Genomic DNA, 21,746 nt, shown 5'->3' on the forward strand with positions numbered 1-21,746 from the left:
GTACTTCACAAAAGCTTTGGCAAATATTTCATTCTTACAATAATATTTTCTCATTAGAAATGCCATCAGAAGTCGAAAACTTCTGAAACCTTTACACACAAACTGACCACCAGCCACAACTTTCAGACACTATCTTTGTTTTTTAGCTCAACTGTCACAGAATGGAACGCACAAGATTGTGGGATATCAAAGGCAGCGAAGGATACAATATGCTGCCTGCAGAAATTGATCAGATGAAGGTATCTCAGGAGACAGGAAGTGAAGCTAACACTGGTTTCGGATGTGCCTACCTTGGAATGCATCCTTCGAAGGCAGCATTTTTAAGCTTTCAGATGCAGCCATTGGGCATACTGCAGTTAATTAGTGCAAATCTGACTAATTATATTTACTTTTACAGTATTTTTAGGGTAAAATATGTATTTTTGTTGCTAGCATCACCAAATTGAATTGCAAAAATAATGCATCAAACAGGTTTTCTGAACCTTGTCTTCCCCCTGTATTCCATTTATCAGTCAAACAGATATTACCACCTCAAATTCACGCCATTGGTTGAGCCAGTGTTGCTATATCAGGCCAGTCAGGATGCTAAAACCAACAGAACAATATTTTGATGGCGCCACAGTATAAACAGCTTCATTTGGGAGTGCTGTAGTTTGGTTGTGTTGTTGTCCCTCGAGTTCAGTGTGCAGATTGAGGTGTACTATGCAAAAAATCTAATTTTACATTTATGACCTATAATGGGTTTTATTATTTTGTTTTATTTACTACTCATTTTGCTGATCAGATTGGCATGTTCTGATTTGTGGAATGAAGAATGCTGGGGCTTAGGGAATGGGGGCTGGGACAAACAAACACACTGCATTGCATCTATTGGAGGAGCTCTTCTTTGCCATCACTGGAAGGCTAACATATATGCCTTGCCTCATGTGACTTCCTGTGACGTGCGAGGGCTGGGTGGAAAATGATGATGGTTCTCTTGATTAGCCATGGGTCACTACAGCATCCCGGTGTTTCTCCTCCCAATGTCACCTCAAGGTCTCCCGCCAACAGAGTACTGTGCTTGCCTGTGATCTATGGTCAGTCGGGACGGGCATCATGCATCATTCAGAGGAGGGCTTTTGATTAGCCAGACACATGAAAGAGTGCTTGTACCATCCTATTACTCTGGATAATTCCTATTTTATTTTATCTGACATATTCACCTGGGGTTAGATGCCTTGTTCAGGGGCACAATGGCTCTCTGTCAAAGGTCACTCCCATTGGGCTCAGAAAGCAGCCCGTAACCTTAACCACTCCACTGTAACCATTCTGTTACAGGGCAGATGAAATAGTAGAGTTTAATAAATATAGGAGTGCAACAGTATATTGTGTCACAATATATCACAATACGAAAATGCAACAAAATGTATCGTGGATGTATCATGTATAGTTCACTCAAAATGAAAGTTTAAAGTTTAAATTGTAGTGGCATGTCAAATATGGTAAACTCTGAAGGTAAATAGTCAACACAATGTAAGGAGGCAACAACTCATATAGTATTAGCACGAATTTGCTTGATTGTTTTCCTGATTTTATGTATCAATGTTCACTGAAGCAGAACTGTTATGTGGGCCATTGATTGAATTCTCATTACAAATGCCGAACTTATCGAGTCCTCAGTTGTAAATTAAGCTTGATTGCACTGAAAAGAAAAGCAGTTCTAAGAAATGTCAGCAAATCTGTCATTTCCAGAAAATTAAGGAAATTGCATTGCAGCGGCACTGCATCTGTATTAGCCTTTAAATCAACCCTGACCGCTCATGACAATAAATAAGCGGTTTGTTTTTTCATCCCATTCAGAATCGGATCCGAAGTGAACGGTTTGGAATAAAAAATGTTTACATAATGCTATTGGGGGCTGTTGTAGTAATGGAAGGGCTGTGCCAGCCAAGTTCAATTATCCCTTGGGCACATTGCCCATATAATTCAATCAGTAGTGCAGAGGGGAGGGTGATTATCCATGACCTGTGTTAGTGAAGTCAGCTCTGTTTGTGGCGCTAAACCCGCCTTCTTAGGACATTACGTTAACTTAGTCCTGCTCCTTTGAGACCTTATTATCTGCTTGTTGAAATGCATTGCACTTAGAAGCCTAAGGGCTATCTGTAGCCGCTTTGATACACCGTATCATACAAATGGAAAGAATGTATTAGACTGAAAGGCTAGTTTGGACTGGCTACAGCATGCAGCAATATATAATCAAATATTTAGATGTATGTTGTAGCTTGCAAAACTCAATGATAATGATGGAGTTTGTAGTGCTTTTTGAATCTTTTGCATCTGAAAGTCAAGCAAAACCGCTGAGATGAAAGGCAAGCTAAGAATGCAATTTTTTTTCTACAACCATTAATCATTTGGTGCATTTTCTTTCTGTATTCTTAATTCTATTAAAAAAAGTGAGGGGAAAAGCAGTGCAATTATTCAGCAAGGACAACATAAATTGATCAAGAGTGACAGTAAAGACATTTAAAATGTTACAGAATTTTTATTTCAAATAAAAATGTTGTTCTTTTGACCTTTTATTTATCAAAGAATCCTAAAAAAAAGGTATCAAAAGCAGCACAGCTGTTTTAAAGGTGATTATAATAAGAGTTTCTTGAGCAGCAAATCAACACATTGGAATGAATCATTGCACTCTGTCTAACTGACAGCCTAATTATTCAGCGCTTCCTTAAAGGGGTTAGTTCACCCAAAAATGAAAATTCTGTCATTAATTACTCACCCTCATGTCGTTCCAAACCCGTAAGACATTTGTTCATCTTCAGAACACAAATGAAGATCTTTTTTTTGTGAAATCCAAGAGCTTTCTGTCCCTCCATTGACAGCCTACACAACTACCACTTTCAAGCCCCAGAAAGGCAGTAAAGGCATCATAAAAGTATTACATGTGACTACAGTGGATTAACCTCAATTTTATGAAGTGACACAAAATATTCATCTCCAACGCACGTTCATGTGAGCAGATGTTGTTGTGTGAATGCATGTCAGAGATTAATATTTTGTAAATGAAGTGGTAAATTGTTTTTTTGTGCAAACAAAGCACTTGTGTCGCTTCATAAAATTAAGGTTTATCCATTACATTTATTATGTTTTACTACCTTTCTGGGGCTTAAAGGTGCCATCGAACGTTTTTTTACAAGATGTAATATAAGTCTAAGGTATCCCCTGAATGTGTCTGTGAAGTTTCAGCTCAAAATACCCCGTAGATTTTTTTTTATTAATTTTTTTAACTGCCTATTTTGGGGCATCATAAACTATGCACTGATTCAGGGGCTGCTGGCCCTTTAAATCTCGTGCTCCCTGCCCATCGAGCTCGCGACTCTATAATACAGTGCATTTACAAAGTTCACACAGCTAATATAACCCTCAAATGGATCTTTACAAGATGTTCGTCATGTATGCTGCATGCATGCTTCGGGTCATGCGAGTATAGTATTTATTTGGGTGTTTATATTTGATTCTGAACGAGTTTGATAGTGCTCCGCGGCTAAAGCTAACATTACACACTGTTGGAGAGATTTTTAAAGAATGAAGTTGTGTTTATGAATTATACAGACTGCAAGTGTTTAAAAATGAAAATAGCGACGGCTCTCTTGTCTCCGTGAATACAGTAATAAATGATGGTAACTTTAACCAACAGTAGCCTACATTAGCAACATGCTAACGAAACATTTAGAAAGACAATTTACAAATATCACTAAAAATATCATGATATCATGGATCATGTCAGATATTATCGCTCCATCTGCCATTTTTCGCTGTTGTTATTGCTTGCTAACCTAGTCTGATGATTCAGCTGTGCACAGATCTAGACGTTACTGGCTGCCCTTGTCTAATGCCTTTCATAATGTTGGAAACGTGGGCTGGCATATGCAAATATTGGGGGCGTACACCCCGACTGTAACGTAACAGTCAGTATTATGTTGAGATTCGCCTGTTCTACTGAGGTCTTTTAAACAAACGAGATTTATATAAGAAGGAGGAAACAATGGAGTGTGAGACTCACTGTATGTCATTTCCATGTACTGAACTCTTGTTATTTAACTATGCCAAGATAGATTCAATTTTTAATTCTAGGGCACCTTTAATGACAGAATTTTTTTTTTTTGGGTGAACTAACCCTTCAAGGCTAAATAGTCCACTAGTCATTCAGGCAACCCAATGACTATTATGTCACTTTGGAGTTGACCGTGGATCTTTTGGCCGTTGACAATGCAGTTCTCATAGTTGCACCACTTGCACACATCAAGCACACTAATCACATCAAGCATTACAGTGCAGCTACAACAAACTGAGGAAATCCAGATCAAACCACTGGGTTAATCTGTATCATGACTCGCATGACATGACATTGCAATTGCCATGCCAATACGAACCACCCGAGGCAATTCAAACGTGGCTTTGAGAGCCAAGCCGAAAAACTTTATAGACCGCAAAGAAAAAAAGTTAAGTCATCTTAGGAGAAATGCAAACTGTTTATTTGATCATTTGCATGAAATATCCCTATGTGAATTATGCGCATTATGTCCTGGAAATGGCTAATTAGGCATTTATTGCCAAAGCATGTCATTACTACTCAATCTTTCCTAAGCTAATTAGACAGTGATTAGCAATTCAATAGGAATACAGCTGATTTGAAGAGCTTGAATTTGATTTTTTAGCTCCAAATCGAGTGTAAAAGCAGCGCAAACCCAGAACAGCATGCCACCATCAGTTTACATAATCCATATCTGAGCTTAGTGATGCTCGTTATCATGCTAATTTAAACGTAGTACAGATGGCGCACTGTCTTTTGCTGAATCGGAGAGTTTTTTAACTTCACTCATTTTCTCTGCAGGAGGATGACATCATATCGTTGTGGCATTCACCTTCTGAACGCTTTCCTTGGCCTGTCGTGAAGTAACTTGTGTATGTTGGGAGGAAAGGCAAGGTTGCATAAATTATAGGACATTGTTTATTCATGATTCATGCGCTTGAAGAGAAGCACTTTGCTGTAAAGGAAGAAAAAGGCTTTTAAAATGTTCTTGTATGGAGGAGTGGATGAGATCCAGTGATGTGTAATTCATTTTCTTGTGTTGTGAAGTATAATGTTCTGTGACAAAGTGGATAATTTTTAATCTTTAAAAGAGAAGTGTTTATTTTTCTGTTAAAAAGGTTTGTTTTTAAGTCTTAGCTTTAATATTTTCAATGAAGATACTTGAAAAAGGATAAATTCTCAGTGCTGACAGCAGCTGTAAAGGCTAGGTCATACTAACAACACAAAACCAGCAAACCTGTGTTAATATTGTTCACTAAAACTATTAATAAATGTTTTAATTGATTGAAATAAAGCTGAAAATTAGCGAAAATATGAATATTAGATGAAAAACCTAAACATGAAAAGCTTAAAATGAAAACTAACTGTAATAAAATAAAATTAAAATGAAAACTGAAAATAAAAAATGAAAGCTAATTCTAAATATTAATAATAAAATATAAATAATACTAAAATGAGACTAAAACAAACATTGCATTTTAATTGTTGTTGTCTTTTTTAATATGGTCATATTAACCCTTTTAGTGTTTGTTGCGTTTAAAGGGTTAATGTTTGGCTGGTTAGCATGGCACCGTTACCCCCTGCTGGTTGATGCCATAATTACACCACTTGGAATAATTGCGTTTCAAAATTAGAATCCCATTCTGATTAAATACATTTTTTTAAGAAACATATCATCGCTATTTCATTATAATATAGTAAATGTTTTATCAGTTATACCTGACTTATAGTGACCAACTCAGGATAGTCGCTAGTAAAGGGCTTCCTCACATTGCAGGTATCTATAAAAGCTATTCTGATGAACAATTAATCAGCTCAAATAAATAGACAGAACTCATTGATTATGATACACAAAAGGAGTGCTGCCACAATCTCGTAGCTGTTTCTTATAGTAGGTGTCTGATTATGTTTGCCAGTATGCAGTGTTTAGGTACTGTATGTACTGTATGTGTGTTCTGTTGAGAGATATGGCAGTTTTCCAGCACAGGCATTACCATCCACCCAGTTAGTATTATCACCAGTGAGGTCAGACCTGCTGTAGAAGCCGGTTCATCTGAACTGCACACAACAGCTGTCTCTCCATTGCTCACTGTGGAGGTTTATATGTGTGATGACAGTGATGACAGCTGGCATGGTGACTTAGATGTTGTAGGAATGTGCTTTTGGTACATGTCTTGATGGCAAGCAGAGGAATCTGAATCTGTTTTTCTAGCCGAGCACATGCACTTCTACCCTGTAGTGCTGTTCCTGTAACTCAGATAGTAGAGTGTAGCGCTAGCAATGCCACATTCATAGGAAACACACATGCTGATAAATTCAAGATAATAGTTGTCAATTAGTGAGGTTGATTAGTCAAAGATATTAAAATTCTGGCCAATTCCGATAAGTCGCTAATTGTTTCCTTGTCATGACCGATAATTAATAAATGGATAATAAGATAGATACAAATTTGTATAAAAATAAAAAATCTAAAGAAGAAATATATATAACGTTAGAAAATAAAAATTAGAAATAAAATTATATATATAATTAAAAAGTATATATATAATAGTGTTTTTAAAAATAAAAAAACCCAATATACAGTACAGTCAGTTTCGTCTGCTCACCAAGGCTACATTTATTTAATAAAAAATACAGTAAAAAACAGTAATATTGTGAAATATTATTACAATTTAAAATAACTGTTTTCTATTTGAATATATTTCACAAAGTAATTTATTCCTGTGATGGCAAAGCTGAATTTTCAGCATCATTACTCCAGTCTTCAGTGTCACATGATCCTTCAGAAATCATTCTAATATGCTGATCTGCTGCTCAAGAAACATTTAATGTGTACAATTGTACAAAATTTTTGTGTACAATATTTTTTTTCAGGATTATTTGATGAATAGAAAGTTCAAAAGAACAGTGTTTATCTGAAATCTAATCTTTTGTAACATTATAAATGTCTTTAAAGTATTCATTTCTTTAATTTCTTTTCAAAAAAATAAAAATAAAAATTCTTACTGACCCCAAACTTTTGAACGGTAGTGTATAATGCTACAGAAGCTTTGTATTTCAGATAAATGCTGTTCTTTTGAACTTTCTATTCATCAAGGAATCCTGAAAAAAAAAAAGTACACAACTGTTTTCAACATTGAAAATAATCATAAATGTTTATTGAGCAGCAAATCAGCATATTAGAATGATTTCTGAAGGATCATGTGACACTGAAGACTGGAGTAACGATGCTGAAAATTCAGCTTTGCATCACAGGAATAAATTACTTTGCCAAATATATTTAAATAGTACACAGTTATTTTAAATTGTAATAATATTTCACAATATTACTGTTTTTTACTGTATTTTTAATTGAATAAATGTAGCCTTGGTGAGCAGACGAAACTTCTTTTAAAAACATTAAAAATCTTAGTGGTTCCAAACTTTTGGACTGTACTGTATATAATTTCATATGCTGTAAAAAAATCACTAATAATTCAGTTGTTAAATATAATCTTTATCGGATTTCTTCAGATTAGTCAATTAGTTTCAAACAGATTTTGATTGTATTTAACAATATTGAATCTCCTGAATGTTTTATAAAAGCATATGTCAAATTTCAGTTTTATTAGACAAAAGAAACATGGTGAATGATGCTTCATTCATTCATGTCACGCATTATATTTCACTGTGCACATTTAATAGGTTCAGGTACTCTGATATCCTAGCCTGCACCTGGAGGAAAAATCCATGACTTTTGCACTATTAAATGGCCTGCATTAAGAGCAGTGTGACAGGGATGGTGTAGACTGTCTCAGATATGGCTAAGGCTGGCATCAGGATTACACAGGCTTTTAGCAGCTGGACTCTGCAGGGTGTTTCTGTGGTCGTGCAGTTTGCCTCACACCCTACATCAGTTTAATTCAACAGCTGTGTAAGGGTCTCTCACCCTTGTATTCTCACCGGGAGTCTTTCTCACCTTCTATCTCCCTCTTCTCACTCATTTACATTTATTTAGTTAGCAGATCCATTTATCCAAAGTGACTTACACGATTTCTTTTCTATAGAGACAGTCAACCTGGAGCAGTTTGGGGCTAATTGTCTTACTCATAGGCACGTTGGTGTTAGCTAATGAATCAGAGTTCAAACCCACAATGTATCAGTTAGCAGCCCAGATCTTTAACCACTAAGGCACACCCTTCTCCTCTAGAGCAGTTTATTCTCCTGGAAGAAATGGTCTCGCAGTTACTGTCCTTCAGAGTTTTAAATTATGTATATGTATCTATACATTAAAGGGATAGTTCTCCCAAATATCAAGATTTTTTCATCAATTACTCCTTATGTCATTCTAACCCTATAATTATTATTTTTCATCTGTGAAACAGGAGATGCTGGGAATTTTCTGAGCTGCTCTGTTCTGTAGAATTCGTACACCAAAAGTAGATGAAGATTTATACTGTCAAGCTCAAGCTACTCTCTGCTCTCTCAGATGACGACATGTCGGCCATACGGCCACCGTAGCTTCTCCGAAAGGGAGGGGTGTGCGCCATTAGTTGCAGTTCGTAACCTCACCACTAGATGCTGCTAAAATTTACACACTGCACCTTTAATATTACCGAAATTTATATTGTATATTGTATATTGTAATATTGTCGAAATTTTTTGTGGAAACTGTGGTACATTTTTTTTAGGATTCTTTGATGAATAGAAAGTTCAAAATAACAGCATTTATTTGAAATAAACTTTTGTAACATTATAAGCTTCTTTACTGTCACTTTTTATCTATTTAACGTGCCCTTGCTGAATAAAAGTATTCTTTTATTCAAAAAAAGTCATGCTGTCCTCAAACTTTTTAACCGTAGTGTATAATACACACAAATTGTATGATTCTATACTTTTATGGTGCTTTTTGGAACTTGGCAACTAGTATAAATGACCATCCACTTTCTTTATATGGAAAAAAGCAGATCGGAAAGCCTATCGAACATCTCCTTTTGTGTTTTACAGAAGAAAGAAAATAATACAGGGATGGAAGGACATGATTGAGTGAGTAAATGATGGCAGAATTGAAATTTTAGTTTTGTTTAACACAACCAATCTACTGTAAAATGAGATTTTGCATTGTCTTGAATATGGAAAATTACATTTTTTTCTCCTTTATGAACTCATCAGAGAATAACAGACACTTGGATCTTGATCAGGTGGCATTCCCATGTGATAACACATCCCCTGACAGATCTTATATACATGTGAAGAGATCTATTTCTGCATTCGAATCGTGCTTGGATCCAAAACAAAGTGAAAAGTAGAATATTAATGTAATGTGAAATTCTCAAATTTCACATAGTCTTGCCCTAGATAGTTATAAAAAAAAATCCCTCTCTTTTACATAACAAAACATTTCATAACCTGCCAGATTCGCACGGAAGAACTTACGGAGGGGGTCGAGCAGCCCAGCGGCAGTTCTCCAGTTCTTCATGACTTGCACTTTGTTTGTTTTCTTTTGCTCTCCTCTACTTTGGTGAAGGGCAAGGCCATATGGAGCAGAAGGGCCAACCCCATGAGAGAATCATTTTGCATGTGTGCAGGGTACATCACAGTGTGCATTACTTCCTGTCTCAGCTCTCTCTTCTCCACCCAGTGCCAGTCTGGCAGGGGCTTATGACCAGACCTGAGCTTTCCCAGAGGGCTTCTGCTTTTTGGAGGAGTTTGACAGTGTGTCAGCTCTTTGATATATGTGAGCGCGCTGTATCTTCACAGGGTGGCGCTGTGTTCGATCATATGATTTTTGTTTTATTTTGGGCTGCCTGGGTTCTGATGAAATCAGAGACCACTGCGGTTTGTGGGTTGGTGTCTTTTGTTCAAGTATATGTGCAGTGCAAAGTGTATCGGATACATTGTATCTCATGCTAGAATGTTAGTCAGGTTTGCACTTCAAAAAATTGTTTACTTAACTATTTTTGTCAGGACTTAAATATTTTAATATTTAGGTCAGTATTTTTGACTTGCTTTCCAGTACAAATGTAAAAAAAATCCTTAAAACCAGATAAATTTACTAGAGAAGAAAAACTAGGTTTATATATATATATATATATATATATATATATATATATATATATATATAGTACAGTCCAAAAGTTTGGAACCACTAAGATTTTTAATGTTTTTAAAAGAAGTTTCGTCTGCTCACCAAGGCTACATTTATTTAATTAAAAATACAGTAAAAAACAGTAATATTGTGAAATATTATTACAATTTAAAATAATTGTGTACTATTTAAATATATTTGACAAAGTAATTTATTCCTGTGATGCAAAGCTGAATTTTCAGCATCGTTACTCCAGTCTTCAGTGTCACATGATCCTTCAGAAATCATTCTAATATGCTGATTTGCTGCTCAATAAACATTTATGATTATTTTCAATGTTGAAAACAGTTGTGTACTTTTTTTTTCAGGATTCCTTGATGAATAGAAAGTTCAAAAGAACAGCATTTATCTGAAATACAAAGCTTCTGTAGCATTATACACTACCGTTCAAAAGTTTGGGGTCAGTAAGAATTTTAATTTTTATTTTTTTGAAAAGAAATTAAAGAAATGAATACTTTTATTCAGCAAGGATGCATTAAATCAATCAAAGTGGCAGTAAAGACATTTATAATGTTACAAAAGATTAGATTTCAGATAAACACTGTTCTTTTGAACTTTCTATTCATCAAATAATCCTGAAAAAAAATATTGTACACAAATATTTTGTACAATTGTACACATTAAATGTTTCTTGAGCAGCAGATCAGCATATTAGAATGATTTCTGAAGGATCATGTGACACTGAAGACTGGAGTAAAGATGCTGAAAATTCAGCTTTGCCATCACAGGAATAAATTACTTTGAAATATATTCAAATAGAAAACAGTTATTTTAAATTGTAATAATATTTCACAATATTACTGATTTTTACTGTATTTTTAATTAAATAAATGTAGCCTTGGTGAGCAGACGAAACTTCTTTTAAAAACATTAAAAATCTTAGTGGTTCCAAACTTTTGGACTGTATATATATATATATATATATATATATATATATATATATATATATATATATATATATATAACATGAATAAATATAAAAAATAAATTAAATCATGGTATATTATATGAAAACAAGTCTTATTATTTTATGCAATTTGCTTCTCAAGTACATTTATTTTGTTTTAAAAATATGTACATATTATGGAAAGAAAGTAAAAAATGATTTTTTTTTTTTTGCTGTGCTGTGTGTGAGGGGTTTTTATTAGTTTTCAATCAGCTTTTTAAATCAGCTAAGTTTTTTAGCATTCAGTGCTCAATAATACATTGTTTTAAATGATCTTTTGGCATTTGTATATTTTATTTCTTTTTTCCCACATAACCAAATAAACATAAATGTATCTTACAAGAACATGTTTACCATAAACATGATATGTGATGATATTTGGATCCTCTTGTCCTCTAAGAGATGAAGAAGAGTGTAAAGTCAGAAGAAGAACATATTTTCTCAATGGTGCATTCTGGGAAAGCTGCCTCCTCCTGCACAACATCTCAGCTGCTTCTATAGAATAATATAAGATATTCAACTCCATCATAATCCATCTTGAACCTGCCTGACATGCATTTCTTTACTATCATGATGGGGAATTTCCATTGACTTCCATTTTTTATCCCGAACTAATGACATTTTCTATAACATATCCTAATCCCCAAACACGAACAATTTCTGCATATTTATATTGATATAAAGACATTATTAAGCCATTTTCTCATGAGGGCCATTGGCGGCTCCCCTCAATGTTGGTAATTTCAAGATTTGCTGTTGCGGGCACATTTGGTACACAATCACACACTCTTTTCTCTCATTTGGTGCAAACTATGAGAATCTAATTTCCCAGTCTTTGAGCATGGCATCTGTTCCTAAGTGCTCAGAATTTATTATTAGCTTAGTTCAGCCCTGCTGTCACACTCCAGTGATTCCATCGTTTAATATTTAGCAGGCAGATAACTCAAATGTGAGGTTAGGTAACGTTTAAAAACATTTACACTGGCTTCTCAAATATCTAGTGATAAAATTGCAATTCTCAGCTATTGCTTTTGCAAAGACCTTCATGTATACTTGCATTTCCCTTTTTGGGTTAGAAAACATCATATATTATATCTGTTGTCAGTGGTGCCTATAAATCTTCATTTGAGTCTCTGGATCTTGGCACCAGCTTGAAAACCCTTTATCTCCCCCTGTTGCTCATTAGATTGGAAATCAGTGGTGTTTTGGGCACAATACAGTAGGTGACAAATCATGCTTTGGCTGGGACTGTATTGGGAACTGGTGAATGTAATTTTTGCCCTCAGTCACTGAGAGGGTAACAATATTAGAAGGGGAATGATGCCCCGCTTCAAAGAGAAGCTGTGTGCTGCTCTTGTAGTGGCACAGACCGTCTACACAGCTCACGTCCGCATTGCAGCCCTCTTCTGCAAAGAGGCAGGCACTGCGCTGGGTGTTGATGGCCTTAGTTAACACGCACACACACACATACACTCACTCACTCACCCACCAACCACTAAGATCTCCTGCATTCATAGTGGTATCTGTAAAGTTCTTGTTGTTTCAGCTTGATGCAACAAAATTACAGTTGAAAAGCCCTGCAGCACTAAAATGAAGCAGTTTTTTTTTTTTTTTTTTTTATGTGAGAAAATATAAAGATGAGCATTTCTCACCAACAGAAATAACAGTATTGAGGTCACTGCTGTGATTCAGAACCTTTTTTTTTTTTTTTTTTTAAACATGGTTTTAAAAATTTACTTGTGTAATTAAAGGACATATGCTAACTTTCAATAATTTGGGGTTGGCAACCTTTTTTATGTTTTTTGAAATAAATCTCTTATGCTCACTAAGGCTGCATTTATTTGGTCGAAAATACAGAAAAAATATTGTGAAATATTATTACAATTTAAAATAACTGTGATCTATTTGCATATATTTTAAAATGTGATTTATTTCAGATATCATTCTAATATGCTTATTTGGTGCTCAAGAAACATTTCTTATTATTAACAATGTTGAAAACAGTTGTGCTGCTTAATATGTTTGTGGAAACCATGATACATGTTTTTTTTTTTTCAGGATTCTTTGATTAATAAAAAAAAAAAAACATTTATTTTTGGAGCATTATAAATGTCTTTACTGTCACTTTTGATCAATCAAATCAAATCAAATCAAATGAGACTTTCAGGAATATGCTTTGGTCAAGCTCAGGGACTTTAGAATTGAGAGTTAGCTTGAAATTAATTTTGATTTTAATCTTTTGTCATTAACGACGATGCTTTCGTTTTTTTAAAGGCATTGTTCAAAAGACTATCAAGATTGAAAGTGAATGTTAGGACAGAAAAAAACATATACTTAGATTAACAATTAAAACAATATTGATTATACTTTGATTCATTGCATTGTTTTTCCTCTTTTTCAGTTTTTCCCTTATGGAGATGCCTCAAAGTTTGCTCAGCACGCTTTCAGAACCTTCGACAAGAATGGAGACGGCACCATCGACTTCAGAGAGTTCATCTGTGCCCTGTCCATCACATCACGAGGCAGCTTCGAACAGAAACTCAACTGGGCCTTTAACATGTACGACCTGGATGGAGACGGCAAAATCACACGAGTTGAGATGCTTGAGATCATTGAGGTACTCAATTCAGTCTGTTCTTGCATAAAGCAATGAAGGATGATCAAACTAAGTTAAGATTTATTTTATATCAGTAGTTGTCAACCCCAAGGCCACCACTCATTATAATATTCATTATAAAAATGTGTTAAAACATTTTATTAATTTACATCATTTTTACATCATCAACCATGAGAATGGATTACACTTTTAAAATTAGGCTACCTCATATATCAAGGTTTTTCAAGACTTTGGGAATCTTGGTTATTCAAAGAATAAAAAAAAAAATGTTGAGGAGATGATTCTGATTTTTAATTGTTTTGGTATATTTTCATGCTCGTTCTGTCTTATTTTAAGTCATTTTAAAGGGTTAGTTCACCCAAAAATGAAAATTCTGTCATTAATTACTCACCATACACTTCCAAACCTGTAAGACTTTCTTTTATCTTTGGAACACAAATGAAGATCTTTTTGATGAAATCTGAGAGTTTTCTGTCCCTCAGTAGACAGCTATACAGCTACCACTTTGACGCTTCAAAAAGTTCATAAAGAAATTGTAACACCAATCCATATGAATCGAGTGGTTTGTCCAGACTTTCTGAAGAGACTTGATCGCTTTATATGATGAACAGTTTGAATTTAGGCTTTTATTCACATATAAACATTCATCAGTGAACATAAACCAAAGCTCAACCCCAATATTTGCATATGCCAGCCCATGTTCCCAACATTATGAAAGGCATTAGACAAGGGCAGCCAGTATTAACGTCTGGATGTGCAGAGCCGAATCATCAGACTAGGTAAGCAAGCAAGGACAACAGCGAAAAATGGCAGATGGAGCAATAATAACTGACATGATCCATGATATCATGATATTTTTAGTGATATTTGTAAATTGTCTTTCTAAATGTTTCGTTAGCATGTTGCTGTATATCTGTATAATTCATAAACACATCTTCATTCTTTATAAATCTCTCCAACAGTGTAGCATTAGCCGTTAGCCACGGAGCACAGCCTCAAACTCATTCAGAATCAAATGTAAACAATATAACAGTATACAATACTCACATAATCTGACGCATGCATGCCGCATGCATGACGAACACTTTGTAAAGATCCATTTGAGGGTTATATTAGCCGTGTAAACTTTGTTTAGGCACTGTTTAAGGCAAGCGCAAGTTCCGTGGGCGGAGAGCACGAGATTTAAAGGGGCCGCACAGCATAAATCGGCTCATATTTAATGATGCCCCAAAATAGGCAGTTAAAAAAATTAATTAAAAAAAATCTATGGGGTATTTTGAGCTGAAACTTCACAGACACATTCAGGGGACACCTTAGACTTATATTACATCTTGTAAAAAAAAAAAACGTTCGATGGCACCTTTAATGCGTGAGAACAAACCTCTTCTGGAAGCTCAAACGTACTGAGTAACACACAAGAATGAACCTCATTGGTTCTCCCATATATGCTTGAGCTTCTGTTTACCACAACTGATGTGTGAGTTGATGAATATTTATATGTGAATAAAAGCCCAAATTCAAATAGTTCATCATATAAAGCGATCGTGTCTGTTCATTCATATGGATTCATTTTATGATAATCTTTATGAACTTTTTGAAGCGTCAAAGTGGTAGTCACGTAGCTGTCTATGGAGGGACAGAAAGCTCTCAGAGAATCATAAACAACTGGAAAAGACACGAGTCCTTCAAATATTGTTGTGGACAATGGGGAGCCTAGGAATCTGTGAGAAGTTTGCGAGCCACTGTTCTATGTGGAGTGAGTCACCCCCTCATGGCCAGAGAGAGAGAGCGGACAGGAAGTGCAGTGGGATTGACTCATGTTGCCACAGTTCAACGTGTCTCTGACTCTTAGATTATAATCTAAATTGTTTTGTCTTCCTCATTCCAAGGCAATCTACAAGATGGTGGGGACTGTTATCATGATGAAGATGAACGAGGACGGCCTGACGCCCGAGCAGCGGGTCGACAAAATCTTCAGTAAGATGGATAAGAATAACGACGACCAGATCTCATTGGAAGAGTTCAAAGAAGCAGCAAAGAGTGACCCGTCCATTGTATTACTGCTGCAGTGTGACCTGCAAAAATGAGCGAGGGGGAAAAAAGAGCCAGGGACTGCATAAATGATTAATGTTCCATTCAGTTTGCAGCTATTTCCACTGATAAAAAAAGTTGCTTGGACTACCTTTCAATGAATCCGCTTCCTGTGTTTGAAACACTTGTGTGCATGAGAATGTTCTTTGCTAATGAATTTCACATACGCACCCACACAAACACATACATTGCAAATGCATACACACATACAGACCATGCCACGCACAAATAGAATTATATGAATATTAATATACATACATATTGAGTTGTCGAAATTAACTGCCAAAATGTGAAGAGTGTGCAAAGTACCTTCTGAATCCACTGGAGCTTGCGCATCATTGATGTGCTGTATTAAATCGAGCTAATATTTATTGTACTGATGCTAGCTATGTGTTCCATATACTGCGTAATGTCAACCGAACCGATTCTTATGGTAATCGTAACTGTTCCGGATTTACCCACTCGTCTGGATGGACAAAAAGATAAACTCGTGTTCATCGAACTTTTCCCTTCAAATGTGCTTGTACTGTCGGTGAATATAAATGTAGTTTATTTGCATGCCATTAGGTTTGCCTTAAGAGTACTTCCCTCATTTGCATCCTGCATAAAGAATGATAATAAGCCTTATTTAAAAGAAAAACAGCTACTGAAATGTAAGGTGGGCAATAGAATCAGATGGATAATTCATTGGTTTTGCGAAGATCTTCAAACGTGGCACACTAGATGTGCATTTGTGATGCATTGATGGGAAAAGGCTAGTTTACTACACCTTCTATGTCTAGCATGTACATCACATGTGAGGGGGGGGGTTTGAATGTGGCCGAATGTAATCGCTGAGAATAATTCCACCCCTGAAACCATACATTCATTCTCTTGGTCAAAATATTATGCCATTAAAAATATCCCTATATTAAACCTACAAGCTGTGCATTTTCACAATGCACCTTAGAATGAGATAAATTGCATATCAGTGTGCAGATTTATGTGGGGCCTGAGCATGGAATGAATTTATGAAGATCATTTTTGAGTTGTGTCATTAGGTTTAAAGAAGATTTCGCCTCAAACATATATCTGTTTGAACTCCCAACTTGTTCTTGACAGCTGAATTGTCCGAGACTGTATTTATTCATACTTTTTACACGCTGCTCTTAAAGGAGAAATCCAACTGATGGTTTTAAAGGTTAACCCTAAAGTTATTACTTTTTAAATCAAGACAACTGCATATTTTGAGCACTGACTCGATTTCTAAATAAGCACATTTCTGTGCTCCATTTGAAAGTACATTCTGCCAGCGTCAAGAGCTTTACACAAGCATAACCTTTGTCATTGTAATGTTTACCTATGTAGGCACCGCACCAAATTCATGCAATGGCAAACTTTTCCAATTTAAAAGTTATTTTGTACATGTAGCATGTATTGTGCCCCTGATGCCATGGCTGCACTACTCCTTGTGTTGTGGTTTAAACTAATAAAAGAGTATATGGGATGTTTTCTCAATGTCAGCGTTTAATTTGAAAGGAGTTTGGTCATTAATATCTGGATACTGAAATGTATTACCTGCACTGATGATATAATTTGTTAATCAGCACAGATCTGGACTGATTCGAGAAACTTTTATGCAGTTTGGAGACTTTTAAAATAAATATACTTGTGAAAAATGTTTATGAAACTATAATTTTAATAAGAAAAAGTGAAAAATCAAGAAACACCTGGGATGCTTCTTAACAAATTGTCAGTGTTTGATAGAAGTGCCTGTGGATAGCACCACTCGAAGTAGTAAAATTATTATTTTGATATTATGATATAAGAAACAATACATATTTTTAAAAGTTTTTTATTTCACCCAATACATGAGGGGGGCATGGCTGCATAACAGAAATGACACGTATCATTCTGGACTGCAAATCCAATAAACTGTGATAACAGAAGACGTCCGTCAGATGGCAGCAGAGTGTTGAATTCGAAGGACACTAAAGGAGCTAAATATTCAGGCGGATCTTTTGTGGTTTATTACATAGTTTATTGGCTGCTCAACTGGATGCATTGTTCCGTGCTGTTTATTAAAATGAAAAATTGCTCAGTATTACATATATATTTTATATTAAGATATATTATTATATAAGATAAAAAAAATATATCTTACCTCTCGACAAAATATAGGCTACTCATTCTTTAACAAAATAAACTGGTTTACTGTCTTTAGAACTCTTTTTTTGTGAAAATTATAGCTTGAATATATTGCTCGATATCTTTTTTTTTAAATCTTTTTCAAAGACAATAAAGAGTATTTTTATGACTGAGTTTACTGCGATGAATGTGATTTAGCAAGGAGCAATAAGATAATGGAGTAATAGTAAAGTTATAAAAACCAAACAACACAACTGAAATAGACCAAAATATGTGTAATAGACCAATAATCAATCTAGAATAACCGCGTATTCGATGTTTTTATTTTATTTTATTAAAAAATAAATTTGCATACAAAATAGACATTAAACAAACAATATTACAATTTACAATTCTCAAAGGGCAGACATGGTTGCAAATTACAATATGTAACAGCGATGAAGTCTTAAATCAAATATAAAATCATGAAAGGCAAGGGAGGGAAAAAAGGTACTCCTACTGAAATAATATTTAAGTAGGCCTTAATAATAGAAAGAACAACAATAATAGAAAAATAAGTTCTTGCAAGAGGTATTAAGGAGCTAAATGACACTTAGCTCGTTGAAGAATGTGGCTACTCTAATAGCTTTTTCATTTGAAAGGATTCAAAGAGAACAGAATATGATCATAAAGTTCCATGAGCAGAATCGAAGCTTGACGTCACCTCAAAGGAACCTGGCCGCAGCCTTCCCGGAAGAACGTCATCACACTGCGCGATCAAACACTGCAAAGTGCGCAGCTACGTAGCTTGTGCTAGCTGCTCCAGATTATAGATTAATAGTGTTCTCAAAGTTTAAGTTTTGGTTTCCTTCAAAAAGATTCAACCATGGCGATGCAAGCAGCTAAACGAGCGAATGTAAGTCCAGCTTTGATTCAAACGTTCAAATAATCGTCATATTTATAGTTTGGACCTCAAGTGGCTAATCGGCACATTCAAGGTGGATGTTTATTGTTTTTTTCCCTGGTATAAACGTGATCATTTATTTCTAAGATAAACAAGTAAGCGCTATTGATAGTGGTATCATTTATATATATATATTCCCTGGTTTTGTTTTTATACGATTGAACATTTGATTGAACATGAACAAGCTTGAACGCTTTCTTTTAATACAGAAAAGTGGCTAAGATATTTACCATGTTAATAACGTCCATGTGGAAATTCATAAATTCTGTTTGATACGTACTTAAAGCACTTGTGGATGTACAAATTTTTAAAATATTGCCGTGATTTCTGTTAATGATATGAAACGTATATGTCTATCTGAATGTTCCTATTTGCTGTCATGTTTCAGATTCGTTTACCTCCAGAGGTGAACAGGATATTGTATATACGTAACCTTCCATATAAGATCACTGCAGAGGAGATGTATGACATCTTTGGAAAGTATGGCCCAATTCGTCAAATCAGAGTGTGAGTATCAATTTATTTCTTACATTAACATTCCAATATCCTTAAAGGGATAGTTCACCAAAAAATGAAAATTCTGTCATTAATTATTCATCCTCGTGTCATTCCAAACCCCTAAGACTTTTGTTTATCTTCGAAACACAAATGAAGATCTTTTTAATAAAATCTGAGAGCTTTCTGTCCCTCCATAGACAGCTACGCAACTCACACTTTGACACTTTAAAACGTTCGTGAAGAGATCATAAAACTAATCCATATGAATTGAGTGGTTAATCCAAATTTTCTGAAGAGACACTTTAAGAGGCACATCGCTTTATACGATGAACAGATTGAATGTAGGCTTTTATTCACATATAAACGTTCAACTGACTCACACGTTAGTTGTGGTAAACAGAAGCTCAATCATGTTTGCTTGATGCGTGCGAGAACCAATGAGGTTCATTCTCGTGTATTAAGCAGCACGTTTGAGCTTCTACAAGAGGTTTGTTCTCATGTGAAGCCAGAGCAGTTGAGCTTTTGTTCATGTTCGCTTATCAATGTTTATATGTGAATAAAGCCTAAATTAAATCTGTTCATCATATAAAGAGATAGAGTCTCTTCAGAAAATTTGAACTAAAGCACTGGATTAATTTTACGATTCTCTTTTTAAAGCTTCAAAGTAGTAGATGCGTAGCCGTCTATAGAGGGACAGAAAGCTCACAGATTTCATCAAAAAGATCCTCATTTGTGAACGAAAGTCTTACTGGGATGGAATGACATGAGGGTGAGTAAATAATAACAGAATATTTTCATTTTTGTGTGAACTATCCCTTTAACAGACACTTTCACATAAAATAAGTACTTATTGTGTGTCATTAATCATATTTATATTTGTAAGTGGAGAAACTGATTGTTCTGTGGTTCTTTTAGTGGGAACACACCAGAGACGAGAGGAACAGCCTATGTTGTATATGAAGATATCTTTGATGCCAAAAATGCCTGTGATCACCTTTCTGGATTCAACGTCTGCAACAGATACTTGGTTGTATTGTACTATAATGCAAACAGGGTGAGTTTAACTGTTTTTGCCTTTGATTCAATCACAGTGCTGGGTAGATTACTTACAAATTGTAGTCTATTACAGAACACAACTTAAATGAGAAAATTTGTAGTTACATTTCACATTTAGGTAATATAGTCTGAGTGGTTTTTGATTACTTTTAGATTACTTTTGACCTATACATGTTTATACTGATTTGAATAGTATAATCTTGTAGCCTATTGATAAAAATTTCAAAGACACTGCATTACACATTGCATTACGACAGGGTTTCTCTAACTAGGGTTTGGGAAGGAACTGCAGGGATTTCATACATTTATAAAAAATAATAAAAAATAAGAATTATTAGAAACAAAGTCAATAAAAAAATACACTAAAAAAAACATCCAAAAAAATCATTTATTTGTTTATGCTGTGCGGCTTCTCAATTTTCCAATTGTCTGTGTGTGCAATTCCACAAAACTTTTTTAATTACTAACTTGATGTGTGAATTTCAAAATGTTTTCATGTTTCAATGATTGTTAAATTCATAGTTTACCCATGAGGATACATAAATGAATTAGGTCATTTATATATGCTCATTTCTGTTTCAAACACTGTTTTTCACTGATATTTTTCTTTTGGGAACACAAAGATGGATATTGTGCAGAATGTCCAAACTGTTCCTTTCCATAAAATTGACTATTGTCTAACTATTAATTTTTGGATGAACTATTCTATTATTAACATGCTAATAGCAATGAGAATGTGATACAAGTGTAAAAAACCTGTTTTTCTTTTCCCAAGGCTTTCCAAAAAATGGACACAAAGAAAAAGGAGGAGCAGCTGAAGCTTCTCAAAGAGAAGTACGGGATAAACACAGACCCACCGAAATAATCATCATACTTTTTTTTTTTTTTTTTTTTAAATTCTCTTGTGGTTTTTCCCACCTTGCACCCATCTTTTCACTTTACCCTTTAAGTGTAAGGATTTTTTTTTTAAATTTCTGTTCAACAGTGTTCAATAGTTTTCCTTGTTATATATTGACTTAATTTCTTTTTCTGTGAGTTCTGTTAATATTGAATAAAATGGCATTTGTTCCTCAGCATTTGTTTTATTAAATCAGTGATTTCCTTTTTAATATAACTGCCTGGTGTCTTATTTGCACATTTTTATTAAACTAGTTTCACAGTTCCAGAGTTTAAAATCTAATCAGCTAGTGTTTACAAATTAAAACGAATATAATGATGTTATGCCAAACACTTCTATTCACATTTCAATGGTTATCAATAAAATATTGC

At 34.8% G+C, this 21,746-nt stretch overlaps 2 protein-coding genes across 4 annotated transcripts in view; both read left to right on the forward strand.

Moving 5' to 3' along the window:
• The window catches only part of vsnl1a (visinin-like 1a), a 33,995-nt gene extending 16,656 nt beyond the window's left edge, over positions 1 to 17,339 (forward strand). For all 3 annotated transcript variants that reach the window (XM_048207208.1, XM_048207207.1, XM_048207206.1), the window contains 2 exons: positions 13,547 to 13,762; positions 15,652 to 17,339. In XM_048207208.1, coding sequence (XP_048063165.1) covers positions 13,547 to 13,762; positions 15,652 to 15,849 — 414 coding nt within the window. In that variant the 3' untranslated portion in view covers positions 15,850 to 17,339. The remainder of the gene's footprint in view (positions 1 to 13,546; positions 13,763 to 15,651) is intronic.
• Positions 17,340 to 18,661: 1,322 nt separating this feature from the next.
• Positions 18,662 to 21,586, forward strand: sf3b6 (splicing factor 3b, subunit 6). Its single transcript, XM_048207209.1, has 4 exons — positions 18,662 to 18,875; positions 19,312 to 19,430; positions 20,337 to 20,475; positions 21,253 to 21,586. Exons 1-4 carry the CDS (start codon positions 18,846 to 18,848, stop codon positions 21,340 to 21,342), a joined length of 378 nt encoding a protein of 125 aa, XP_048063166.1. The 5' UTR covers positions 18,662 to 18,845; the 3' UTR covers positions 21,343 to 21,586.
• Positions 21,587 to 21,746: the final 160 nt, after the last annotated feature.

This window comes from Megalobrama amblycephala, linkage group LG11, assembly GCF_018812025.1.
Source record: "Megalobrama amblycephala isolate DHTTF-2021 linkage group LG11, ASM1881202v1, whole genome shotgun sequence".
In the NCBI taxonomy this organism is placed as follows: Eukaryota; Metazoa; Chordata; class Actinopteri; order Cypriniformes; family Xenocyprididae; genus Megalobrama; species Megalobrama amblycephala.